At 43.1% G+C, this 23,706-nt stretch overlaps 1 protein-coding gene across 5 annotated transcripts in view; it reads right to left on the minus strand.

Annotated features, from left to right (window-relative positions):
- Positions 1-23,706, minus strand: part of LOC128305629 (collagen alpha-1(XVIII) chain) — a 215,179-nt gene that overhangs the window by 34,847 nt on the left and 156,626 nt on the right. For 3 of the 5 annotated variants that reach the window (XM_053043173.1, XM_053043176.1, XM_053043174.1), the window contains 11 exons: positions 17,521-17,754; positions 17,371-17,385; positions 16,573-16,734; positions 16,296-16,487; positions 16,015-16,044; positions 13,466-13,630; positions 11,308-11,715; positions 9,819-9,932; positions 9,604-9,672; positions 3,269-3,518; positions 2,921-2,998 (listed from right to left, as the gene is read on the minus strand). In XM_053043173.1, the coding sequence (XP_052899133.1) occupies positions 2,921-2,998; positions 3,269-3,518; positions 9,604-9,672; positions 9,819-9,932; positions 11,308-11,715; positions 13,466-13,630; positions 16,015-16,044; positions 16,296-16,487; positions 16,573-16,734; positions 17,371-17,385; positions 17,521-17,754 (1,717 nt within the window). The remainder of the gene's footprint in view (positions 1-2,920; positions 2,999-3,268; positions 3,519-9,603; positions 9,673-9,818; positions 9,933-11,307; positions 11,716-13,465; positions 13,631-16,014; positions 16,045-16,295; positions 16,488-16,572; positions 16,735-17,370; positions 17,386-17,520; positions 17,755-23,706) is intronic. The other 2 variants (XM_053043175.1, XM_053043178.1) reach the window with 2 other exon arrangements.

Consider the following 23,706-nt stretch of genomic DNA (forward strand, 5'->3'; position numbering starts at 1 on the left):
TGCGCACAGTAATGGTGCAGATTGTTGGCTGCATGAAACCCCATTAGGGTTAATCTAAACCTTCGCGCATGTTGAAAAGCAGGACAGTGCGAACGTGGTACGTGTTTATAGTAGCGTAATCTAACTACGATAAGTGCTAATGGAAGCATTAAGGCATTGGATTATTACTGAGTTCAAGTGATATGGTGAGTGTTCACGTACTGTTTAATAATTGCGAAGTATAGTTATTAGAGGGACTTATATATTTAATGAAATTTAAATATGAAAACATAATGAAATGCCTTACGCTGTTTTCTGAATTAATTTTAATAAAAGATGAAACGAAACAAACGAAAATAACTTTATGCAATTACTATTGAACGTATCGGGGATTTAATTTTGATTTCAAATTAGAAATCCATACTAAGGCAATGATTTGAAAAATTTGAAATGATGATAAGGGATTTAATAATTGCATCAACATAGAAAATTGTCTTAACACTTTGCGGACGGGCACATCCTTATTCCACAGAACTGAAGGCTGTAATCGTTTACCGTTTTTTGTGCTTTGTCACTTCTAATCTTCCATTCATTCTTTCATTCTAATCATCTAATTGTGAGCAAATGTCAAATTAAACTCAAATTATTTTTTTTTATGTTATGGCATATGTCATGAGTAGAAGCAATAAACGAGCCTGTACAGGAATATGTAATATGTTCGTCATCCGTCAACAGAGTGTTAAAGTTTGACTATGGATATTATTGGGTGGTGCAACATGTTGTACAGATGCCTGAAGTCTGTATAAACATGAACATATTTGAATTTTAGTGATAGTTTAGCAGAATTGCTAAAATTCTCATCTCAAAACTGAATCAAAATGTTGCCATGATGACTGTACTGTTCCTAGTATTTCGCTATAAGTATCCCAACTATTGCTGTACTCTGTCTTCACAGCAAACATTTGATTCGTGCTTTGCAGTTGATAGATGGCTGTTCGGTTAATTATAGCGTTTCCAGTGAAGCAATATATTAGTATCATCTAAACTTCATACCAACGAACCTTATTTCGCGTACTGCCATAATTGTATCTTCGAAATTCAATTGCAACAATTATGAACATACAGGAATAATTCTCTTTTTTCGAAGAAATACTGCAATTTATTTGTGAAGTGGTAAATAATATAATGATTATCGTTTTAGTGTTGTTTTTTTCCCAGCTTGAATAATGATTGCAAGCTCAATAATAGTTTATATTCAACGGTGTTGTTCTTCGCAAAACATAAATAGTTGTCAATCATTCTAACGACAATTTGGCTATTTTACATATGCATGTTTCCAGTTTAGAATTGATTATGCTAAAATGTTAGTACAGGCAGTCCCCGAGATACGCGGTTCCTCTTATACGTGGATTCGGAGATACGAGGTTTTTGGAAATTTGACAGATGAGCTAGTTTATAGCACAAAATCTAAGCAAAAAGATGAAAATTGATCGAAAATACCTCTTTTTTTGTCACATAAAACATTTCTTTCTAACTTATTTTAATGTATTTTTTCTTAAAATCGCCTGATTCGGTGAAAAAATTATGTCCAGAGAAGGAAGTCGACTCTGTGACTTTGAAGTATAAACGAAATTGCACCAGGATTCGACTTACTAGAATTTTTCCTGGATTATAGCTGTCCGCTATAATAGCGTATCTCGGGAACTGCCTGTATATATTAATATTTCCGTAATTTTAGGATACGCATAATTCATTTGAGATCTAATATAAAATCAATTATATCCATCATTAGTAGTAAAACCATAATTTTAGCATCGATTTTGCAGAATAGAACTGATTTCAAACATCATATGCAATGGAAATGTCTATCATTATCGTTATCAAAAATCAATTTAAAACCAATTGAAATCACTGATATATAATTGAATCATTTAAGTGTTATTATTATATAGTATAGGCAGCCCCCGATACACGCTATTACAGCGGACCGCTATAAACCGGGAAAAATCTGCGTATCTCGAAAGTCGATTCCAGGTACAATTTCGTGTATACTTAAAAGTCACAGTGTCGACTTCCTTCTCTGAACTTAATTTCTTAATTTTAACGTTCTTTAAAGATTACATTAACATCAAATATAAACAATTGTTTTATATTAGAGTGGAATGATATTTTCGATTTTTGCATCCATAAATCCGCGTATAAGAGGTACCTCGTATCTCGGGGACTGCCTGTATTATGTAGTTTCTTGACATAAATAAAATCAATATTTTACTGGAATATACCATCAAATTCTAAACCATCATTAAAATAAACGATATCATATCAAATGTCAGCGTTAGTTAGAGATGATTTGTGAACGATTATTTTCCTTTACTTGAGCACCTCTATAAAGCAGAAAGATCAAAAAGAACGTTAAACAATTGGTGTCGTTGGATTGCAATGCTGTTTCTTGACAATTAGTTTCATTTACTTTCCACTTCGAAGCTTTCGATACTGAGTGTCATGCACAGTAAAGGATCGTATATTTTTAACTGGAAGCAAATGTAGCTTTGAACTCAACCGTAAACGTGAACCATATCAGTTGTTTCTCATTAGTGTGGCATATCGAAAATAAAATACAAAAAAAAAACATCTTCATTTTTATGTGCCACAATTGTCACGCAAACAAACGCGTGACTATACAGCACACGTGGTAAAAGGATACGGTACATGTGATGAAAATGGAGATAGAAGGCAAACACGAGCAAAAACGCAAGTCGTCCATTCATCATCAAAGAACGGAAAACACTACCGTGTGGAAGATAAAAGATGAGAAACAGAAAAAAAACGAGTGTGCGAAGAAAAGCTAACCCTAAGGATACTAAGATGGGGAATAGAATGAACCACACCATGGCGAATGAAAGGAAACTGGGAGGAAATCAATTTTCTTGCTTTTCTTTACCGAGCGTGCTGTCTTCGTAATCCTTGTGGTGTTTGAGCTCTCGCAGCGCCTTCAGCTCGTCCAAACTGGACCGACCTCCTTGTGGGCAATCAGGGATAGAAGTAGTAGTGAACGAGATTTAGTGAGACAAGGGGAAGAGCGCGTATGTGTGAGCGCACGCATTTGCGTGTGTGTGTGTGTATGCCATGATGGTTAATTATGGTGTGTCCATGTTGATATGCGATTAGTGTCCCGGGTGTTGAAGATTGGCATGAAAGGATGGTTTGCAATGAGTGGGAAAAAAAAGAAACAGAAACCTAGAGCAAAGTTTGTATACGCAGCGAGTGGTTTGCGAGCGGTGCCACTTACCCGGTCGTCCGTAGTATCCATGCTGGGAATCACTGTAGAAGGGACTGCGCGAATCCATTCCCGGATCACCCTTCTCACCGACGATGGACAGCCCGGGTGGACCGGGTGGTCCCGGTTGTCCCGGTGGTCCCGGTGGGCCCGGCATCGGGATGTACTGTACGCCTCCGTCGCCGGATGCAGCTGGCAGTCCCGGCGGTCCCGGTAGTCCATCACGTCCATTCATGCCACGGTCGCCTTTATCGCCTTTCGACTGGAATGGGTGAGAGTGCGGCAAGAAGATGAAGCGGGAATTAGAAAGTTTTTAATCCTTTAAAACGGGCACAAACACACACAAACACACACATGACGTCACACATTAGTCGCATCTCAGCGCCTCCATCTGGCTGCACTACTTTTCGCACGGGACTCTTACTCTCGGACCAGAAAATACACTTTTCACACAAGGGCACACACCCGCGGAAAAGTTTGACATTGTTTATTCATTCCACTTGTGTCGGGTGTGCCAGCCCGTACCACCGAGACACGGTATTTTCTCAGGACTTGTCCGTGACAGACCGTGGCCGTGGCGAGATGTCTAGGTCGTGGTATTATTTGTAGGGAATGTGTCAACTACAAATGAAGTGGCTTCCCCGATCCACGGTTTTACAGCAGCTTGGGTTCGCTACCTTGCACTGTACGACCGGGCAGCACACAGGACGTCAGGTTGTAAGCCGTTCGCACGAACGCAAGTGGCTGCTTGAGCGTGTGACCCTCGGGAAATCGGGTTGACAAGTGTGTGTCGACTACGGCGACAGAGATTTGCTTCGTTAATTCTGCATAAGAACGAACCGTGTGTCACTGGTGCAAAACGCGAGCCACACACACTCGAGTGCCTTTGCGTCATTCCGGGCACTAGGCAAGTTCAAGTCCAACCGTGAATGGGTCTTCAAATGGCGCCGAAGACGACAACTGTCGCTGGTATGCGCAGTACTGCACCCGTGCAGCCTTTTAGCGCTGGAACTAGGGGCAAACAGTTTTCTGCGAGCATCTCGTAAATGAGCATTCCCAATTTTATGTGATGCATTATTTATGGCAGTACATTAACTTCTTCTTTGGAACAAGTTTTGCCGGAGTTTGACGAGTAGTTAGTGCCTTCCAAGATGCAAAGCATTGTGCGCGGGGTTTTGCTAAACAGTTTTCTTCGTCATGCTGTTGTATTGGGTTGGATTGGAGCTTTGTAGTGTGTAGTGTGTAAAGTTGGAGCGTAGAAGTAGCACAACGAGAAATAAAATTGACGACAAACATTTGACAGTGACAGTGCAGTTGTGCTGGTGGCTTATAGCTTAGATGTACTTTGGGAGAGTTTTAGCGGGTAAAGTGCTGTTCCCTTTTTGAACGAAGTATTAGAATCTGTGCTTTTGAGAATAGTTATCGATTATACTGTTGTTTGAAATAGGGGATAAAGTAAAGTTTTTCCTGTTTTGTCTGTTTCGCAGATTTTTAAAGCAAAATTCACAACAGACTAGAGAATTTAATTTAAAGTAAGTAAGATTTTAAGAAAAATTTCTTCTACCATCTAAGAAAAAATAGCAATCTGCAATTCTAAATCAATTCACTTTAAAATCTTACTAGACGTGAAATAAATCATTAAAATTCAATTACGATTTATTATGAGTTTGTTATGAAAAACTGATTGCTAGTTTTATATTGGTATGTTGTTAAATTACTATTACTACGCGACGGTTGTCGGTTAATCGGATAACACGGATAATAGAGAAATCTCTTTTTATGATAAAAATTAACGTATGTTGTATGTTGTTAACGTACGTATTTTTTCTATGTCTTTAATTGTTTAATAGAAACTTTAGCTATTTTTTTAGAACATTTGCTCTTTTTATGTCATAAATTTGGGACTTTCATTTCTTGCGTCAATGATGTTTCAGGAAATATATGTGAATTATTTTTAAACTGTCATTTCCAAGCTGGATGGATAATCAGACACCCGGAGTTAATCAACGCTCCACTGTTTTTTAATTACTTTATTTCTCCAGGATGACCGCATAATTTACGGCAATAGTTGTTTAATGACGATAGTATATAAGACTGGTATTTATAGTTCGTTTCATGATAAAAAATTAATGTGTAATATTGTTCATTAATGCCCATTTAACGCATTTTAAACAATGGTTATTATCGTTTTATTGTATCTCTTAAACTGGAGGCCACCTCAATTTTTGTATGTCGGTAGCGGCACCAGACTTCCCCCGTATCAAGGACTGACTATGGTATTGATACTGAACCATTTCAAAACCGACAAGGCTATGGGGTAAAAAAAAGTCTAAATAGCAAGATATGGTAGACATGACCTAAAATGGCGTACGAATTATGAGACTAATAAGAAGAAAAGGAAGCAGAATAAAAATAAGAATAAGAAGAAGTACCGAAGTATAAAAACATAAAGCAAAATTAGGCGAAGTAGGCATCGTAAACCCCGAAAGCTGAATGTAAAAGCAAATGTGTTCGTCAAATTCAAAAAAATAAATAGTCTTATATTTATGTTCATCACTGTTCTTCTTCGTAACGTAATGACCTACTAGATCATGTCTGACATTTCTCCCTTACTAGACTTATTTTAAACTCGAGTAATCGGATAATCAATTCTTGCTACGAAGGCACGGTCTGGATAGGGTTTTAATTCGGTCCTGTCGTATGGAACAGTTGACGCTACAAAATACACCACCGGGGAGGACCCCTGTATTACAGACTGTTCTCTCTTTTTTCCACGTTTATTTTTTTTCTAAAATACTTATGGCTAGATTCCATTAATATAATTTATTTTTAGTGATATTTGAATGACTATTGACGACAGGAAGAATTAAATGAATCCAAACACGTCTTTATACTTTTCCAACAACTTGGAAACACTAATGTGAATAGAATAAAAAAAACCGAATTCAAAAGTAAAACTTAAGAACGCTGAGACAGATAATCTTCCACCATGTCTGCGCTTTACCGTGCATCGTATAATTTAATGCTAAATAGAACATGAATTATGTGCGCAACCCAAAAGACAAAGCTCTTTTCATCTTGTCAAAACAAAACTTGCACAAAAAAAACGCAAACCCCCCGCCAAAAAAAAGAAAAACACATCAAAACCCACAACCAAAACCTCAACCTTCGGCCGGGATTGAGGGAGCGTAAAATGTTGCTAAATTTGTAGTGTTTTCATTTCGCCCGTTGCTCAACCCGTTTGCTCTGTCTAGGTGAACTTTAGCGCCGCAGCGAGGAGGAGCAAAAAGAAAATGAAACATTTAGAAGAAGAAAAGTTCCAAACGACACGGGCAAAGTGTGGCACGCAGCACGTAGGAAGGCAAACGGGGCGAAGCAAAACTTCGGACCCCGAAAACGCGGCCAAAGAAAGCGATTCAAATAATCGTCCCATCGCGGGCTAGGATAATGCATCGTATCCCGGTATGGCGGTCCGTCCGGTCGTCTGGTGTGACTCTGCTGGCACCTTGCGTGGACTGGCATTTTAGGAGGGTAAAATTTATGACCTAGAAACGGTAGCGATTTCAGGAATGTAGTCGCTTTGCTGTGCTTTGCAAACGGTACGGTTCCGCGCACAGCGAAAGGTTCCTCGGATGCCTTGTGTCGGTTGCAGCACATTCAGCAGCGAAACAGTCCACCGACCGGCATGTACACGCCGTATAAAGTCACGGGAAAGATTCCGTCCGATGGGAAGAAAAATTATCGCCCTCGAGTTCCCGCGGTGTGGAAACGTTGGGGTGAAAGTTTTTCACTGATTTGCAGCGCATGTCCGTCTGCCTTGGCTGGGTCAGTTTATGCACCGTCAGTCAGGGCTCGGGGAGGGGACGGCGAGTAGCGGGCGGTGATTTTTTCGTGGCGTTCCTGAAACGGTTCCGTTGATTTGTGGGACGTCCTTGGGCGACGGTGTTGAGCGAAAGTTTTGCTCAGTACGAAGGACAAGAAAAAAGAATGCAACAAATATTTTCTTACGCCATAAGAAATGGCCGCAGACGGGATCGATTGTTCGGCATTGTGCTGTTTTTTTTTTCAAATTTAAGTATCATGTAAGATTACATCGTTTCCGTTAGTACATGCTTTTGCAAAATAACTCAACCACACACTGAAATTCCGTGAACACATTAAAGTAAAGCTACTTTGTCCGCGTTTGGGTGGGACGGATAATGAAGTGAGTGTAAAAATCAGACCGAATCCATCCATTACGAGCTGTCAGTGTTGGATGGTGTGAAGAAAAATGGAGATTGGTGTCCTCCTTTGGCGCCGTGAGCGGGGTACCGGTGCCAGTTGTGGGACAACTATAAACTTTCGCTTTAAAATTTACACCATCACCGCGGACAAGGGGTTTTAGCCGGTCATGATTAATTAAGTACTGCACTATGTGGTAAACTTTTTCATTTGAACCGTGCTACAGTTGCAGCTGGCTTACACAACGTGTACCGTCTATGCGTGCTGTTCGAGTAGAGCCTTGGTGCGCAAATGCACACCATCATGATGCAATGAGCTTAAGGTTATTACATTTGCAACTCCTCATGGCTGGTTTTATAGAATTATTAGTATACGGCAGAGAGGGCTTTTCAGAGAGCTCAAGAAAATGAAAAGCTTTTGATGTAATCTTCGCCCTCGACATGTTCTCTATTATCAATGGAATGCAATTAAGAGCATTTCAATGAATACGGTTCAAATGAATGTATGTTATCTTGCATGATCGCTCGATAATAACAGCTTTTGAATGACTATGAAGTGTACTTGGTTTCTTGGCAGCGTTAGGAGCTTTGCAGAATTCTTGCCTTATCAATTAGTCAAATATCAATCTAGGGATAAACAAAGAATTTCCTCAGGGTAAGAGAGGTAAGTTATTTGCACTTCAGAAAGCCACGAGAAGGAAGCGCTTACTTGGTAATTAATGTTGTATATTAAAGATTTATTGAATGCTATAATTGACAGCTTTACGAGAATGAGTTCTCTGTGAAGTATCATACACATAGAATATAGTGTTAATTTGGCGACTTATGCAACTATTCCCTTTTACTTGATATATTGGAGCGGTATTACTTTTTTGTGATAAATCATACCTTACCAAATCTCAATTGAGTTTCTTCCATAAAGTAAACCATGTAGTACTGGTTATGGTACTCTTTACAACAGGGAAATCTAAATTTGGGCGTTCCACGCCTCCTTTGTCCATGTGGACAATCTTAATGGACTTTACGGGCTGGGTCGTCCGGTATCATTCTCATGAACTGAGAAGTACGAATAGAGCTCGTCATTGTAGTGGCCTTCACTGTCCTTTTCGAACGCGGCTCAGAGGGTTTCGTCAGCTTGGGACAACGTCCCTGTCTCAGAGGATTATGTGAGTACTGGCACTATATAAGTTCTATATTGTCCCTGCTTTGTTCGTAAAATTTTGGACGACTTCAAAGGCGCAATAACATATCTTCACATCAGCTTTGCGTAAATTAGGATTTGTTAGCATAGCCTCTGATTGTGCCACCATCAATCCTCAGTTTTTGCCTCGTTAATATCCAACCCGAGGTTTTCTGTCACCAGCTTCATCTTTAGAAAAGCATCCGCTACGTAGGAGAGTCGTAAACCTATGATGTCTATGTCATCCGCCTATGCGGATCCTAGAAGATGGCCCCTGAAGTCTCCACCTCCATGCAGCGGATGGCTTTTTCTAGCTTTGGATTGAAAATTAGACAAGCCAGTTCATCTCCTTGGCGCAGATACTTGATGGTATGGGACTCTCAGGAGGTAGGAGGAAAATTTTCCATCCACTATTACCTGACATTTGACGTTGGTCCTTATTATTCATAGTAATAACGCAGTTACGCATTTATAACATAGTAATGGGTAACGTAATCCAATGCGCATATGAATTAGAGGTCTGGACGACTTTTGTGCCTTATAACAGTGGCGTGATATATCAAAAGCTAATTTTATGCTCAAGTTTCGTTAGTCTTCGGTAGCATGCTAGTATCGAAAACTTCCCTCAGGCAACTAGATCTGTCAATTACTCTCGGTTTGCTACACAAAGACTCAAGAAATGAGGATGCGAGGTCCAGTCTGATATGATGTTGGGCTAAATAGGATCACACTAAAGTAAAGCTCCCAGGACGAAAAAAATTTCCAATCTATCTCACATTTAAAATTTAACTACCTTAAGAACAATCTCAGGGCCAGTTTAAGAAAAATAGTTCTCTACGGGTTCGAACTTACTTTAAGTTATTCAATTCAACCAATTAAATTTTCAATTCGGTTCATTTTAGCATATTTAACTTAACCTATTAAATAATATAACGTACAATACTTACACCTCGCATCGCCATGCTATCTCCTTTCTCTCCTTTCGGTCCCTGATCTCCCTTCGGCCCCGGTCGGCCCTGTAAGGTGACGGGAAAATGGGACATTTAAATAATTATATTTATTACGCACGTGGCGATAGCCAGTACGTGCCACAGTCAATCTGTGGCATTATGTTTATAAGATAAAATGAAATGTAAAAAGCACACAACATATTTCTACTTACTGGCCATGTTTCACCCATACCGCCAGGTTTCCCCGGTGGTCCAATCGGTCCCGGTGGGCCCGTCTTCCCCCGGCGTCCACGCTGGCCACGTTCGCCTTTGTCGCCTCTGTTAGCCTAGGGTTGGAAAGTGAGACACAGCATGAAATGACAGCAGCCGGACGACACGCATGCGAACGCGTACGTATGCAAATGTGAACGTGAAAGATGGGCAGAAAAACATGTGCAAGAATTTTAATCGTCAAATAATTAGTTTTCCCTACGGGGTGCAACCCTACGAGTCCGGGTGGTTTACCATTGTGCTTGAATTCAATTATGCACATTTCTACAGTGCGCATCACGATGCAAAAGCTTTTCCGCGCTCGTTATTCGCTCGGGCGCACGGGCGCAGTGCATCGGTGTAATTCTTCATTCAGCTAATATTTTTTCAACTCGTTTAGCTCGTTTTATGTTACGTATGTTTTTTTTTTGCTTTGCTTTGCTCTCTCCCGTGCATGCTGCCGTGTCTCTCAATGAACCGTTCGAAAGAAAATGTTATGAAATGCTATAAAAGGATGAAATGTGCACGAGGAAGAATGTTGCATATTGTGCGCTGGAGGTTAGCAGGGTTTTTTTTGTTCTCATGCCCCACAAACCCCCATCGGCATGGGAGCATGGGAGACTGCACGGTGCATCGGGTTGCCATCCCCATCTGCGCCTGAATGTATGCATCGCATAGTTTGAAAGGGATCGTTCCCCGGAAGGGAACAATGTTAGGAAGCTAATAAAGTACAAACTGCAACAGCAAACGGTGTCTAGTCCCGTCTTCCGTTGCCACACGCTCGCTCCGGCCATTTACCCACCACCACGTGTCAGTAAAAAATGCATATGAGGAGAAGCGATAGAAAAAAAGGGGGAAAAAAATGGACACGTTGATGTACGCCGGTGCAAGCGTCCAAGCAGCAGAAGTGCAACATCATTTCGTGCCCGGCATCAGTGTGCCCGACCAGACCGGGCATTCGGGGCATCTCTTTTGTTTGAAAAGCAGCTACATATCTTCGCGTCCGTTCGTTCTCGGTTCGCATCTCCCGGCTACAGATGGGAGACAGCACTGCCACAGCCATCCACTTGCATACATTGGGTGACTCGTTTGGATGGTTGGTTCTGAGGGGAATTTTTTTCCGGGTACCACTTGGGTTGGGCTGGAGGGCAGTTGCAATGCTTCCAGATTGTATGTTCCTTTCGGTCTGCATGGGCACATCCACTCCCATTCCAACTGGTACCATCCAGCAAAGTCAAAAGCGGGAATGTGAACGATGTCACATAAATTGTCCAATAAAGTTTGCACCGGAAGCGCAACGGGACGGGCAGGTAGGGTGCGAACCGGTACCGGCGTGTGATGTGATTTACCGGCTGCGTTTTCTTCCAATCGTGCCGGCTTAATGGGTTCCTGTGTGTGTGTGTGTGGGGAAAGGGAGAAGCAGTGTCTTTTGGAAAATGATGAGTTACTTACCCTGGAGGAGTTAAATGCCGCGTTTTCGTTGATGATGAACTCCGGTCCTTTCTCACCCTTCGGACCAGGAAGTCCGCGTTCGCCTTTGTCACCGGGCAGCCCCGGATGTCCGGGAAGTCCGGTTTCACCCGTAAGTCCGGGCGCACCGTCGTATCCGGGTGGGCCACGCAATCCCGCCGGCCCGGGCGGTCCCGGTTGACACTGACACTGATCCTGCGTACCGTTGCGGGTACCCTCGGCATGGATTACCATGCCGGGCGGACCGGGTGGACCGGGTGGGCCGGATTCGCCCGTGTTGCCCTTATCACCCTTCGGTCCCGATGCACCCGTTTGGCCCGGAAGCCCTGGAATGCCGGGTGTGCCCGGAGGTCCTTTCGGTCCCGGTTGTCCGTGCGCTCCTTGGTGGCCCTGGGTGGTGATAATGGATTGTGATTAATTAGTGTGCAATTGACATGTAATTGGATGGATTCCAGAGAGAGCAAGTACAGTTTATTAGTAGTACACGCTGTTTGTTAGACTATGGTTATCACATTGTTAGCGGAATACTAATTCTGATGGTTGTTTATCATACATAAACCTTTTTTCTACATTCTACAAGACAACCAATTGTTTGGTTACTAAAATTACAAAGATATTAGGATTTTGCACGTAAAACTCCTAAATGTATGCTATTTGCAAAACTTAATAATGCTAATAATTCTATTTGGAAGGTAATGAAGCATTTTTTTGTAATAAACTACACTTTAAGAAGCGAAACCAGACATCCTAGTAGTCGTTTTTGTAAGGAGCTTGTGCTGATTACACAAATAACTCATATTCTATAGCTACGGGCCTCAATACGAATACAAAAAAGAAGAAAATAAATAAATACCCTGTAAATGAAAACTTCTTGTAGGAACAGGATGGAAAGCAAAAGTAATAGGTATAGCAAGCAAAGTGCTTAAAAGTAATCGACATGATCTGCTGAAACGTACCCAGTTCTTCAAAGTCAAAATTGATTTAAAATTCATGCATCAAGTTCAAATATGGCAAAATAATAATAACGCTCGTCGGGTGAAGCATACGATCGACGAAAGCAAAGTACTGAGGATGAAACGAGAATGGCAAGGACGAAACCTTAGGGATTACGTATTCGGGGAGATTAGTCTTGTCTTTTTTTTTATTTTTGGCCACGAATTATAAAACTTTATTCTTTCTACCATCCACACAACTTTCGGAAGCTAAATCGCACCCTACAATACCACGGTCATGCTTTACAATCCCGCGGAGGGTGCACATAACGCCCGAAACAACCTCGTTAAAATAAAGCAAAACAACATTTACGAAGCAAAACTTTGGTTTTTTGTTGTCTTCTTGTTCTTGTTTCTTTGCTGCCTTCGTTTCGTTTTCCTTTCTCTTTGGGTGTTGTGATTTTTTTTTCTCACTGTTGTGTTTTATGTTTGCATCCCCTCTCAAGGAAGGTCAAGTAATAGTTTTTGTTTTACCGGTTTGTTGCTTTGCTAATGTTGTTTTGCATTAGCGTGTACGTCTCGTGGGACAGACATGCTTTTTCGGTGACAGTTTACCGTAAAGCGAGAAGGAACGTGTAAAAACCGGAGTCGGTTTGTTTTACCGTTTGCGATGGTTGCGAAGTTTGATGCAAAAAGAAGTAAAAGTGGAGTTCGCTAATGAAGATGTTGTGGGAAAACCCACAGCATGCTGTGCCGGGCGAACTCCTATGGGGTGGTTGTTGTGGAAACCAAGTGCAACTACAGGAAAGGGTCGTCTCCATAGAGACGTATGGAGAATGTTTTGGGAGGTGTTTTTTTTATATTCACTTTAGCACCGCCCAATCGATATAGAGTTAAAAGGAAAAGGTTTTTGGGTGAAATGGAACAGGAAAAAAAACATTGAATATACAGTCAGACGCAAAACCAGTGAAAAAGACATCAATATTCATCAATGCTACTGCTGGCAACTAACTAACAAGCCAATAAAATTAAACTGAAATCTCGCAAATTTGATGGCCTGCACGGGAAGCATAAAATCAACTCTCTACCAAAGAAAAGAAGGGTATTGAAGAGGTACACCACACAAAAAAAGAAAGAAAGAAAAAAACAATCTAACATTTTATTTGTGGGGTTCATTTCTTTGCATAAAACCCCATTTTTTACCGTACCCTTTCACCTTTGGCACCTGTCAGACCCGGATCACCGCGGTCACCTTTGGTGCCGTGTTCGCCCTTTTCGCCCGGGAATCCGATCTCGCCCTTCTCACCCGGTTCACCCTTCAGACCGGGTGACCCGCCACGCATTCCTTGGATCGGTGCACCGAGCATAGATTCCTGTGCCATGGAACCGGACAAGGTGTTCAGAAGGAATAGGAAAGTGGATGGTACAAATTGGTAAGAGAAAAAGGAAAAAGAGAGAGAGAGAGAGAACAAAATGTTCCATTTCGGTTAGAATCGGTGGCGAACTATTGGTAGAAAAACTAAGAAAAAGATAGAACAAAAACAAAATGCACAGAAGATTGTTTCTTGTTCCTTCGTTTCGATGATCAGACGATGAACTTTCCTTCTGGTGCTGCTTGCAGCAACGCTTTTGTCGTAAAGTAACGAAATGGAAATTTACGCTTCCTTTTTTGTCACAATTATCCCATCTTGGTTTTCGTTCAAATGAAAATTGAAACAAAAAAAAATACAACAAAAAAGAAAAAAACATACAATCCCACCCGAAAACCAAAGGGCAGAAAAACGAGCTCGCAGTTGACAAACAGTGGCACAAAGTAAAAACTTTTCTTCACACTATATTTCTGGTCCTCGGAACGCGAAATGTTTCGGTAAGCGCTTTACCGCACCGTGAGGTAAGTTATTTCGTAGTTCCCCCAGGGCATGGTGGATAACAATAAAGCGTGAAACAAAACAGAAAAAAGGCAATAGAAAATCACGTAAAAATGTTGATAACGATGTTTTGGCCGTCATTTGCACACTGTTTTTTTACATTAGTAAGGTACGCTTTTGTTTGCGTTCGCACTGGAATAGTGCGAATAGTGAATAGTTTTCTTGCGCTACCGAGGAGACCGAGCAAATGTTTTTTTTAATTTTGTAAAAAGAAAACTAAAAAAATAATATTCCTTATTAATTAAAATTATCCCTTTTTTGAATGAACTTGTATAGAGTTGTGAGCTATAATTGTATGAGGCTCCAGTTTTGTACTGTTATGATTTTCCTCTCTAGTTGGGAAACATAACGCACATGTGTTTTTTCATCTGTTAGCAAATGTTCAAATAGATACAGCTTTTCTTTTTAACACGAAGAAACACAGAAGAAGCATTATGGCCGATTGTACATTTACACCTTCGGTTGGAAGCGTTTTCCTTCATGTTACATTCTTCCGGCGTAATCATGGCAACCTCATTGAAACGATGGATGATGAACGTGATGTGAGCTTTTTTTCTTTGCCTTTTTTCCACATTTCACAGAAAAAAAATGTTGCACTACATTGTACAACTACAGCAGGTGAGAAGCATGATGTAGTGCCTGCAGTGTCTCCGTTGATTGTGCCGTGTAACCGCTTGCCGTTTCCAAGGCAACCATTTTCCTGCATTCAATTGTACGTTGTCGCTATGCTGTGTTTTTATCACCCGTTCCGCTCTCGAACACCGCTTCGTTGCCCCACAGTTTCGTTTAATAATGTTTTATTGGAAGAGCACACGTAAAACACACCAGAGTTCAGGACGGGCGGGTGTATAAAACACACTCCAGGCTGCTTTGATTGCTGCCTCTACAATGGTCTGGAGTCATTCTACACTGGGTAGGGTGGACAACCAACATTGGTCGGGTTCTTCCACTGCTTGGATTACACAATAACTTTTCTTCATCTGTCAAAAGCTTCAGACCCCCCGGGGCACAACCCCAATCCGCAGGGGGGCAAATAAAATGCACAAATTGAATAAAATTAGATTTGTCATATTGGTAGTTTCTGCTCCATGTGCTTCTGCTGGAAATTTTTCTTTTCCATTTGTACCGTAGCTGGCCGTAAGGGAGACTGTTTGTCTTGCTGCACTCTAACCACTTAATACGTTCGATTAGCTTTTCTCGATTGTTTCGCTGGCAGTGTTTGATGCACTACTGGCCGAGTTTTTGTACTGTCTTATTACAACGCTTAAATTTAATTACCTCAAAACAAGCAGCTAGCAGCATTTTGCTGTTGGACGGTACTTGGTGCACCATTGCACAAAGGGCCGCATTATGGTCCTTTAACCACAAATTAAATTTTATCGAGCAATAAGAAGCTTCAGATGCGTTTACGTTGGACGGGTTAACCATCGTCCGGGGTTTGGAAAGTTTCCATTCGGTCGCAAATTTACACTGGATAGGAAAAGTTTATCGGTTCTACCGGTGCTCCGGTGCTGGGTTCAAAGGAAACTTGGTCTATCCAATTCCGGCTCTTTCTTACTGAAAATTAGTCACATTCACCGGGCAACTCGGCACGGAGACAATTCATTGTTGGTTGGTTAGCCTGGAGTCCGAAAAGTTTCGGACCTTTCGGTAGCATCCAACAAGTGGTCTAAATTTAATTATGGCGCAGATTTAAACCGGGCGCCCGTAACGCACCGGGGAGCAGAAAAGTAAAAGCAAAGCATAAAACATAAAAGCATAATAGAAAAGTACAACCCGTTCGTTCCCCAAATGGTAATACCCCACACGGTCCCATTTTCTCGTTATACCTTGAACATCCGCGACGGATTCCAATTAGTCTAGAAAAAATAGTGGATAAGTTTGGAAAGTGGTTATGATATAAAACACAGAGATACAGAGAACGGATAGAGAAAGAAAGATAGAAACAACTCGTACGTTAGTGATCGCGCTGCAAGGTAAGTTCGGGTTAGTGGCTGATTAGTGGCTTATTAACGGTGTGCGGCACGGACACCACACACCCACTACAAGCAGTGGTCAGTGGCAAATAAGGGCGTTTTTTTTTTTGCTTGATAGCCACTCGATTACTTACATCATAGTTCTCTGGAAGCCCTGGAGGACCCGGCGGTCCGGCGGGGCCCGGTACACCGGGTGCCCCATCCAGACCCGGTTCCCCCTTGCTTCCGTGGAGGCCCTCCGGTCCGGTAGCGCCCTGGTCGCCACGGTCTCCCTTGTCACCCTTAGGGCCGGAAGCACCGCGTTCACCCTGTGGACCAGTGACGCCCTGGTGGAATTGAGAGAGAAGAGAAAGCGAGAGAGGCACATTAAACCCTTAACCGACGGTTCGAGGATGGTATGAATCGGCTTACCGTTAGACCCGGAGAACCGGTCTTTCCCTCTTTGCCGGGCATGCCTTGAGGGCCGCGAAGATACTCGCGCAGTTTGCTGTCCATTTTGAGCTCCTCGATGATAAGGGAGGCATTGCAAAGGCATTGCCCTCCGTGTTTTTTGTTTGGCAGTGTGTCGTAGAGCTGTTGGGGGAGAGAAAGTAGCAGGCGTTGAGAAAATAGCTCCTAGCTGTGTATACTGTCACAGATAAAATGAATCGGCACCATTGTAATGTTTGCTTTTGCGCCTGGTAGGTAGGCACAAATTAATCCGTTTAACTATGATACCGTTTCTAAGGACTCATCTTATTGTTTTAAAATGGTGTGGTTGTATAACTAGAAAATACTGTTTCACAAAAAATTATTCATGAAAATTTTCAACAGTTGTTTGTTTATCGAAGAGAAATTACATAACATCTGATTTTTTGTTATTTTATGTTTGACTTATACTATTTTTTTTAAGATTATCCAACGTCAATATTTCGCATGAAAAAACGCCTAAAGTTATGCAATTTGGAATAAGTTTGATGTTTTAGTATTTGTTTAAAGAACTTTTTCTTTACAAATGGAACGAAGAATTAGTGCTATTTTGTTACTTCAGTTCTTTAAAAATAGCAATACGGCCTGGCCGTTGTTGAATAAATAAAAAAAAAAATCTTTAAAAGTAATGCATATATTTGTTGAATTGAAGCATAAAATTTCTCCTTGCGCGTTGCAAGCAACGTGAATTATTGTGTGTGTCAAGTGATACATGTACAAGTACCCAAAACTCATCCTTACCTGTGATAATCGTTTCTATTGGTATGTGTAAGCCATTTTTGTTAGCACCCCAAAGGAAAGCGTTAGAAAAGAATTAAAGCATGTATCTGATTAGAATTAAATCCATCACCCATTAAGCAGTCGACCATTGCGTGGCTGAAGACAACTTACCATCTCATCACCAGAGCCGTCACCATCGAAGTATCCGCCGCCCTTCGGTCCGACCGCACCCGGTGGTCCTGGCGGACCCGGCGGTCCCTGGGGGCCCGGCGGTCCCGGTGGCCCCCGAATGCTTTCCCCCTTAACGCCCCGTTCACCCTTATCACCCTTCACCCGGTAGCCATACTCGGGCGGTGGTGGTGAAATCATCGGTGGCTCATTGAATCCATCGTCGTCACCACTTTGCTGTGGAAGAAAGAGCGAGAGGCAGAAAGAGCAGAGTGTTAAGATCAAAATGTCGAACTGAGCGGGAAAAGTCAAGCCCAAACCGGGCTGGGATATTAATTTTCACGATCACAACCCCTAAAACAATGGGGCTCCTCGGGGAGTCCTCGGTAGTGATTTTAATCAAAGCATTTTAGGCGGAAAAAAACAAACAAACCAAAAACAAAGAAACAACCACGATAACGATATTGTTTCGCTGCGAAGCGTCTGTCCCTTTGAAGGGTGCGACTTTGAAGCGCGTCATCGTTTTCGGTCGATTGAGCAGATGAGCGGCAGAATTAGCGTGATTAGCCGGCGATATTAATCGTTCGCCGGGTTTTTTTAGGAAGTTTTTCGTTCGTGGGGTTTATGGAGAGCAGAAACAAATCCCGTCAGCTTTGCAGCCAACTCAAGCGAACGTTTTCATTGCAAACGGGAAGGAAACGGTCCGATAATTGCTTTGGAAAAATAAAACCACTGCCGGAACTGCGGAATGCCTGGGCTGGGCCGAACGATGAAAGATTGAACCATCCAAAAAATCATTCAATCGTGGAAATCAATGCTGTTTATTTGTGTGTAAGTATTGCGCGATTTCGTGTGCGTGTGTGTGTATGTTCGTTTGTGTGTGGTTTGGAAGTGGAAACTTTGCCCGTGGCCAAACGAAGGTTCCGCTTAATTTATGCTGATTAGTCCATCATTTTCGGCTGATTGGTTTGCTGTTTGATCCTCATTTCGGGTTCGATTTGGGGGGGGTTGGTACCTTAGAGGCTAATGAAAACGATTTCCCCGCTACGTGCTGATTGAACCGGGGGTGGGGAGGTTTTCCGATTCGCCCAAGACCCCGTTTCCGTTGATTGGTAATGGCCGAATGGGACAGGCCCCCATTCCCCAGCCCCCGAAGTTTGGGTAAGAAAATTACAATTTCCATCCATTTCGGCAGTCATTTGTGGGGATAATGATGATTATGTTTCAATTGCGAATTTCGGTATCGATTGATGAGAGGGGAAACTTTTGTCCCTCGTGGGCAAAATGGTAAAAGCTCTAACGCAGATTTATTGATTTGTGTGTAACGAATTTTTAATAAATAATTACGCACAAACGTGTACGTGGTGCACGATCCCAACACGCTTTGGTAAACGTTGGAAAATTAAATTCCTGTCTTATAAAGGTTTTTTTTGCTCTATGGGTTTCTAGTGTGCTTTTGCATAATCCTCGATATCCTTCTCGGAAGGTGAAGCGGAGCCCCTTAGACGCTTGCAAACAGCCGACCGGAGCAGACGTGTTTTCACCCCGCTCTCGACTTGGTTAGGAGTTCTACGAAGCTTTTTCTACCCTCGGCCTGCCGTCGGTAGAAATTAGTGAAGTGCTCTAAGCAGTGTAAATCATCGACCTGGAAGTGAAGTCAGTGCTTGTGTGTGATCGTGCGTACAACAGTGAAAAGTGCCGAACCGTTTTCATCAATTGTGTATGTGAATGAGCCGGTGCGTGAAGCGTTGTGCGTTGTGATCCAAGTGAGCGTTTATTCTGCCGACTGTGACTGTGATATTGCCTTCTGCATTACGGTGTTTTGCGTGCGCCTTCCGTGTCACGCCGCCGATTTTAATTGCCCTTATAAAGCCGATTGTCTTAAGTTGCCTTCTGCGACGTTCTGCCGACGGCTTTTCATAAATTTTGCTGTAGCTTTCTTCCGTCGGCATATCCTTTTCCGCTCTTGGCTAAATAATAAGTAATAATTAAAATTTGCCGTTTTGTTGTTTCTCCTTCTTTCGGCGGCATTCTAATCGCCTTCTGCGAATAACGGCTAAGCTTCTTAAAACCCAGCGGCAGAATACAGTGATTTTGTTCAGTGCAGTGCAGTGCAAGTGGGAGGTGTCCGCGTTTGTCGATCGCCATTGATTTATTGTCTTCTACAATTAAATACTGGATAATCGACGGACGGCGTAGACACCATAAATTGGTACGGCCTTTTGCTAAACCAGTCCCATTTTAGTGCGTGCTAGTGCCGTGTTTTTGTGTGCGTGTGTGTGCTGCGGAGAGCTGTTTTATACGATCGCGAGAAGATTAATTCATCAAAGCGACGAAGCATCCTCCCAACGCCAACACCTCACCAAACGGCAAACATTTAGATAATAAGAAGTAGAAAATAGCATTAGCTTTCCCACATCCCAAAAAACCCACAGCCCCTTTGTACGCTACCTCCCATTCTTGAGAATATTGTCCCGCTACCGCACAAAACACCCTAAAATAATTACGCCCACCACACCCTCGCTATTTGTTTTAACATACAATTCCATCACAAAAAGGTACATAGAATCCCCACACACCATTCACAAAATTGCGGGCACCCCCCGGGATATTCCCCGTAACCACACAACACACATCGCACAACGTACCTGGCTATCTGCCATTTCCCCTCCATTCACACCTGCACGCACGCAGTACCCGCTACCTGTCGGGATATTCCATACCAACAATAAAGCATTTTCCACTCTTCTACCCCGACCGCTAACGCTTGCGCGATCATAATTCTCCGTTCATACCCACCGGGATATTCCCGCATCCACACACATCCCTAATAATAAACCACACATTTTCCCGCCTTACCCGGCCCCTGATCACACTTTTCATTCATAATAAGTTTTTCCATACCTATCGAGATATTCCCCGCTAAAACACACACCCGGCACACTGTAACAAAACGCACCTGTACATTGGTACCACCTTTACTTACCCCCGTATTAACTATCTTCTCCGTACCCATTGGGATATTCCCCGACACCAGACACAATAGTTACCACCCTCCTCATTCTGTAAAAGTCATACTTCGAGCTTATCCTTCCGTCGGCAACTCAACCCCTTCTTCACCAAATCAACACCTACCTTACTTTCTTCTACTTCCTTTTCCTTATCCGCTATACTTGGCTACTTCTCCTTCTTGTTGGCCAAACTTCATCCCTCCTTCTATCTCTCCACACTATTTACTGCTTCTTCCTTACTTCTTCCAAACCCTAACAAACTAACTAGGCCATGCGCACTCCCCTATTAAGAACCTAGCTTTCTTCCTTCGAAACTAGCTATCTACACCTTCTTCTACTTATTCCATCCTTATCTATTTCATTCTCAAATATCACCTAAGTACGGAACACTGCCGATCTCGTTACTACAATTCCCACTCCCCTCAGGCTCTAATACTTCCTCCCGTTCTCTATCTACCAAATCTCTCCCCTTTCCACAATCAATTCGATACTACACTCTCCTCTCGTTTCAGATTTTAGTTCTCGTTCTTTTCTCCAATCTTCTCCCTTTTATCAAGCTTCAGTTCTCCCGTTCTCCAAACTTCTCCCCTTCCCCCAATCAATCCTGTACTACACTCTCCTTTCGTTTCAGGTTTTAGTTCTTTTTCTGTTCTTTCTCTCCAAATTTTCTCCTTTTCTTTTCAGGATTTAGTTCTTCCTTTCGTACTCTTCTCCAAATTTTTCCCCCTCCTCCCTCATCAACTCGATACTACACTCCCCTTTCATTCCAGGTTTTAGTTTTTTCTCACGTTCCTTTTCTCCAATTTTCTCTTCTTAAGGTTCTAGTTCTCTCTTCCGTCATTTCTCCATAAATCCTCACCTTTCTCCCTCCTCAACTCGATACTACACCCTCCTCTCGTTTCAGATTTTAGTTCTCGTTCTTTTCTCCAATCTTCTCCCTTTTATCAAGCTTCAGTTCTCCCGTTCTCCAAACTTCTCCCCTTCCCCCAATCAATCCTGTACTACACTCTCCTTTCGTTTCAGGTTTTAGTTCTTTTTCTGTTCTTTCTCTCCAAATTTTCTCCTTTTCTTTTCAGGATTTAGTTCTTCCTTTCGTACTCTTCTCCAAATTTTTCCCCCTCCTCCCTCATCAACTCGATACTACACTCCCCTTTCATTCCAGGTTTTAGTTTTTTCTCACGTTCCTTTTCTCCAATTTTCTCTTCTTAAGGTTCTAGTTCTCTCTTCCGTCATTTCTCCATAAATCCTCACCTTTCTCCCTCCTCAACTCGATACTACACCCTCCTCTCGTTTCAGATTTTAGTTCTCGTTCTTTTATCCAATTTTCTCCCTTTTATCAAGCTGCAGTTCTCCCTTTCTCCAAGCTTCTCCCCTTCCCACAATCAATCCGGTACTACACTCCCCTTTCGTTTCAGGTTTTAGTTCTTTTTCAGTTCTTTCTCTCCAAATTCTCTCCTTTTCTTTTCAGGATTTAGTTCTTCCTTTCGTTCTCTTCTCCAGATTTTTCTCCCTCCTCCCGCATCAATTCGATACTACACTCCCCTTTCATTCCAGGTTTTAGTTTTTTTAGTTTTTTTTTCCCACGTTCCTTTTCTCCAATTTTTTCTTCTTAAGGTTCTAGTTCTCTCTTCCGTTATTTTTCTATAAATCCTCACCTTTCTCCCTCCCCAATTCGATACTACACTCTCCTTTCTTTTCAGGCTTTAGTTCTCCGTCTTCTTTCTTTTCTCTAAACAGAATATCCTTCAACCTCCTACAATGCCGACTACGACTAGAAGCACAACCAAGTCCCGACTTACACTGACCACGACCCCCAACCCCCAAAAAACACTGAACCGGAGAACCATTCCGCGCCTTTCAGCTCCCCCGAAGATGACAGCCAGGCAAGAGACCCTGTTCACTCGGCGAATGACACGAGGCTCTTCGTCGACCGCCAACGCCCTTCCAGTAGCGGATTCCACCGCACCTATGGAGAAATCTCCGAAGGTTGGAATGGGCCCAGCTAAGCGGTTGACGATGCAGCCGGTCATCGAAGAGTGCGCGGGCCCGTCGGCTACATCGTCGGTCGAGAGCAACGGAGGAGCCTCTTCGAGCCTGTGCCAGAACGACAATAGACCAGCGGATCCGGCACAAAGGGCAAGCTCGCTGCTAACTGGCCTTGTCCGCACCATTCAGGACGGCCAGAAGGCTAAGGGTTTTGCCACCCTGCCGCGAGACTGGGAGACTGTCTTGGGCTCGGCCATTAAGGCGCTCCAAGAGATTCAGCAGCGACCGGAAAAGCGGAATGCGACAACGCAGACGGAATTTGCCGAGGAAGCACCAACGGGGGCAGAACGCAAACTGGACCTCGCTGCGGCGCTGGTAGTGCGGGGGCGCGAGGGAAACGGTGGGGAGGAGACCGAGTCTACCTTCATGGAAACCCGGTCGCCTTCCGAGCCTCTCACGACGCTTCCACTCCCCAGCGCCACAGTGGAGACGACGGCGAGCGAACTGCAGTTGGCTACCATCCTCATCCAAGCAAACACGGAAATCCTGTCGAAGCTGAAAATCTTCAAACAGGTACAAAAACAACGGAATACGGACGTCCCTAACGACATCACTACCGCCACAACAACAGCAACATCCAATGCTGGAACGGACGCCCCGACCAGCACACCAGACCACCAACACAACACCACAACCGCAATAGTCGAAAACAAACAAACAAACACAAACGAAACCAACAAACGGCGACGGACCAGGAACAAAAATAAGGCAAACGAGAACGGACAACAGGAGGACCATCCAAAAGAACCGGAATCCGGATGGACGAAGGTCCTAAGCAAGCAAGCTAAACGGCGGATGAGGAAGAAGCAGCGGAAGCAGCAGGCAGCGGCAGAAGTTGGTCAACAACATCAGCAGCAGCCGGAGCACCAGCAGCCACCGACGCAGCCCAAGAAACGCGCATATCGAGTCCCGGACGCCCTGGAGTTGGAGGCGATTAACGACACCACGCCGGACGAGATATTGCGCGTAGTAAAGGAGAAGCTTGGCGACGACAGGAAGGTAGTGGAGCGAGTGCGGACCAACTTCCAAGGGAATCTTCTCTTGGAATTGTCCTGCAAGACCCACACCGAAACTCTGGACATGTGGAGAAAGGTGTCCGCGGCGCTCGACGGCAAGGCGAAAGCCCGTCCGC

Source organism: Anopheles moucheti, chromosome 3 (genome assembly GCF_943734755.1).
Source record: "Anopheles moucheti chromosome 3, idAnoMoucSN_F20_07, whole genome shotgun sequence".
Taxonomy (NCBI): Eukaryota; Metazoa; Arthropoda; class Insecta; order Diptera; family Culicidae; genus Anopheles; species Anopheles moucheti.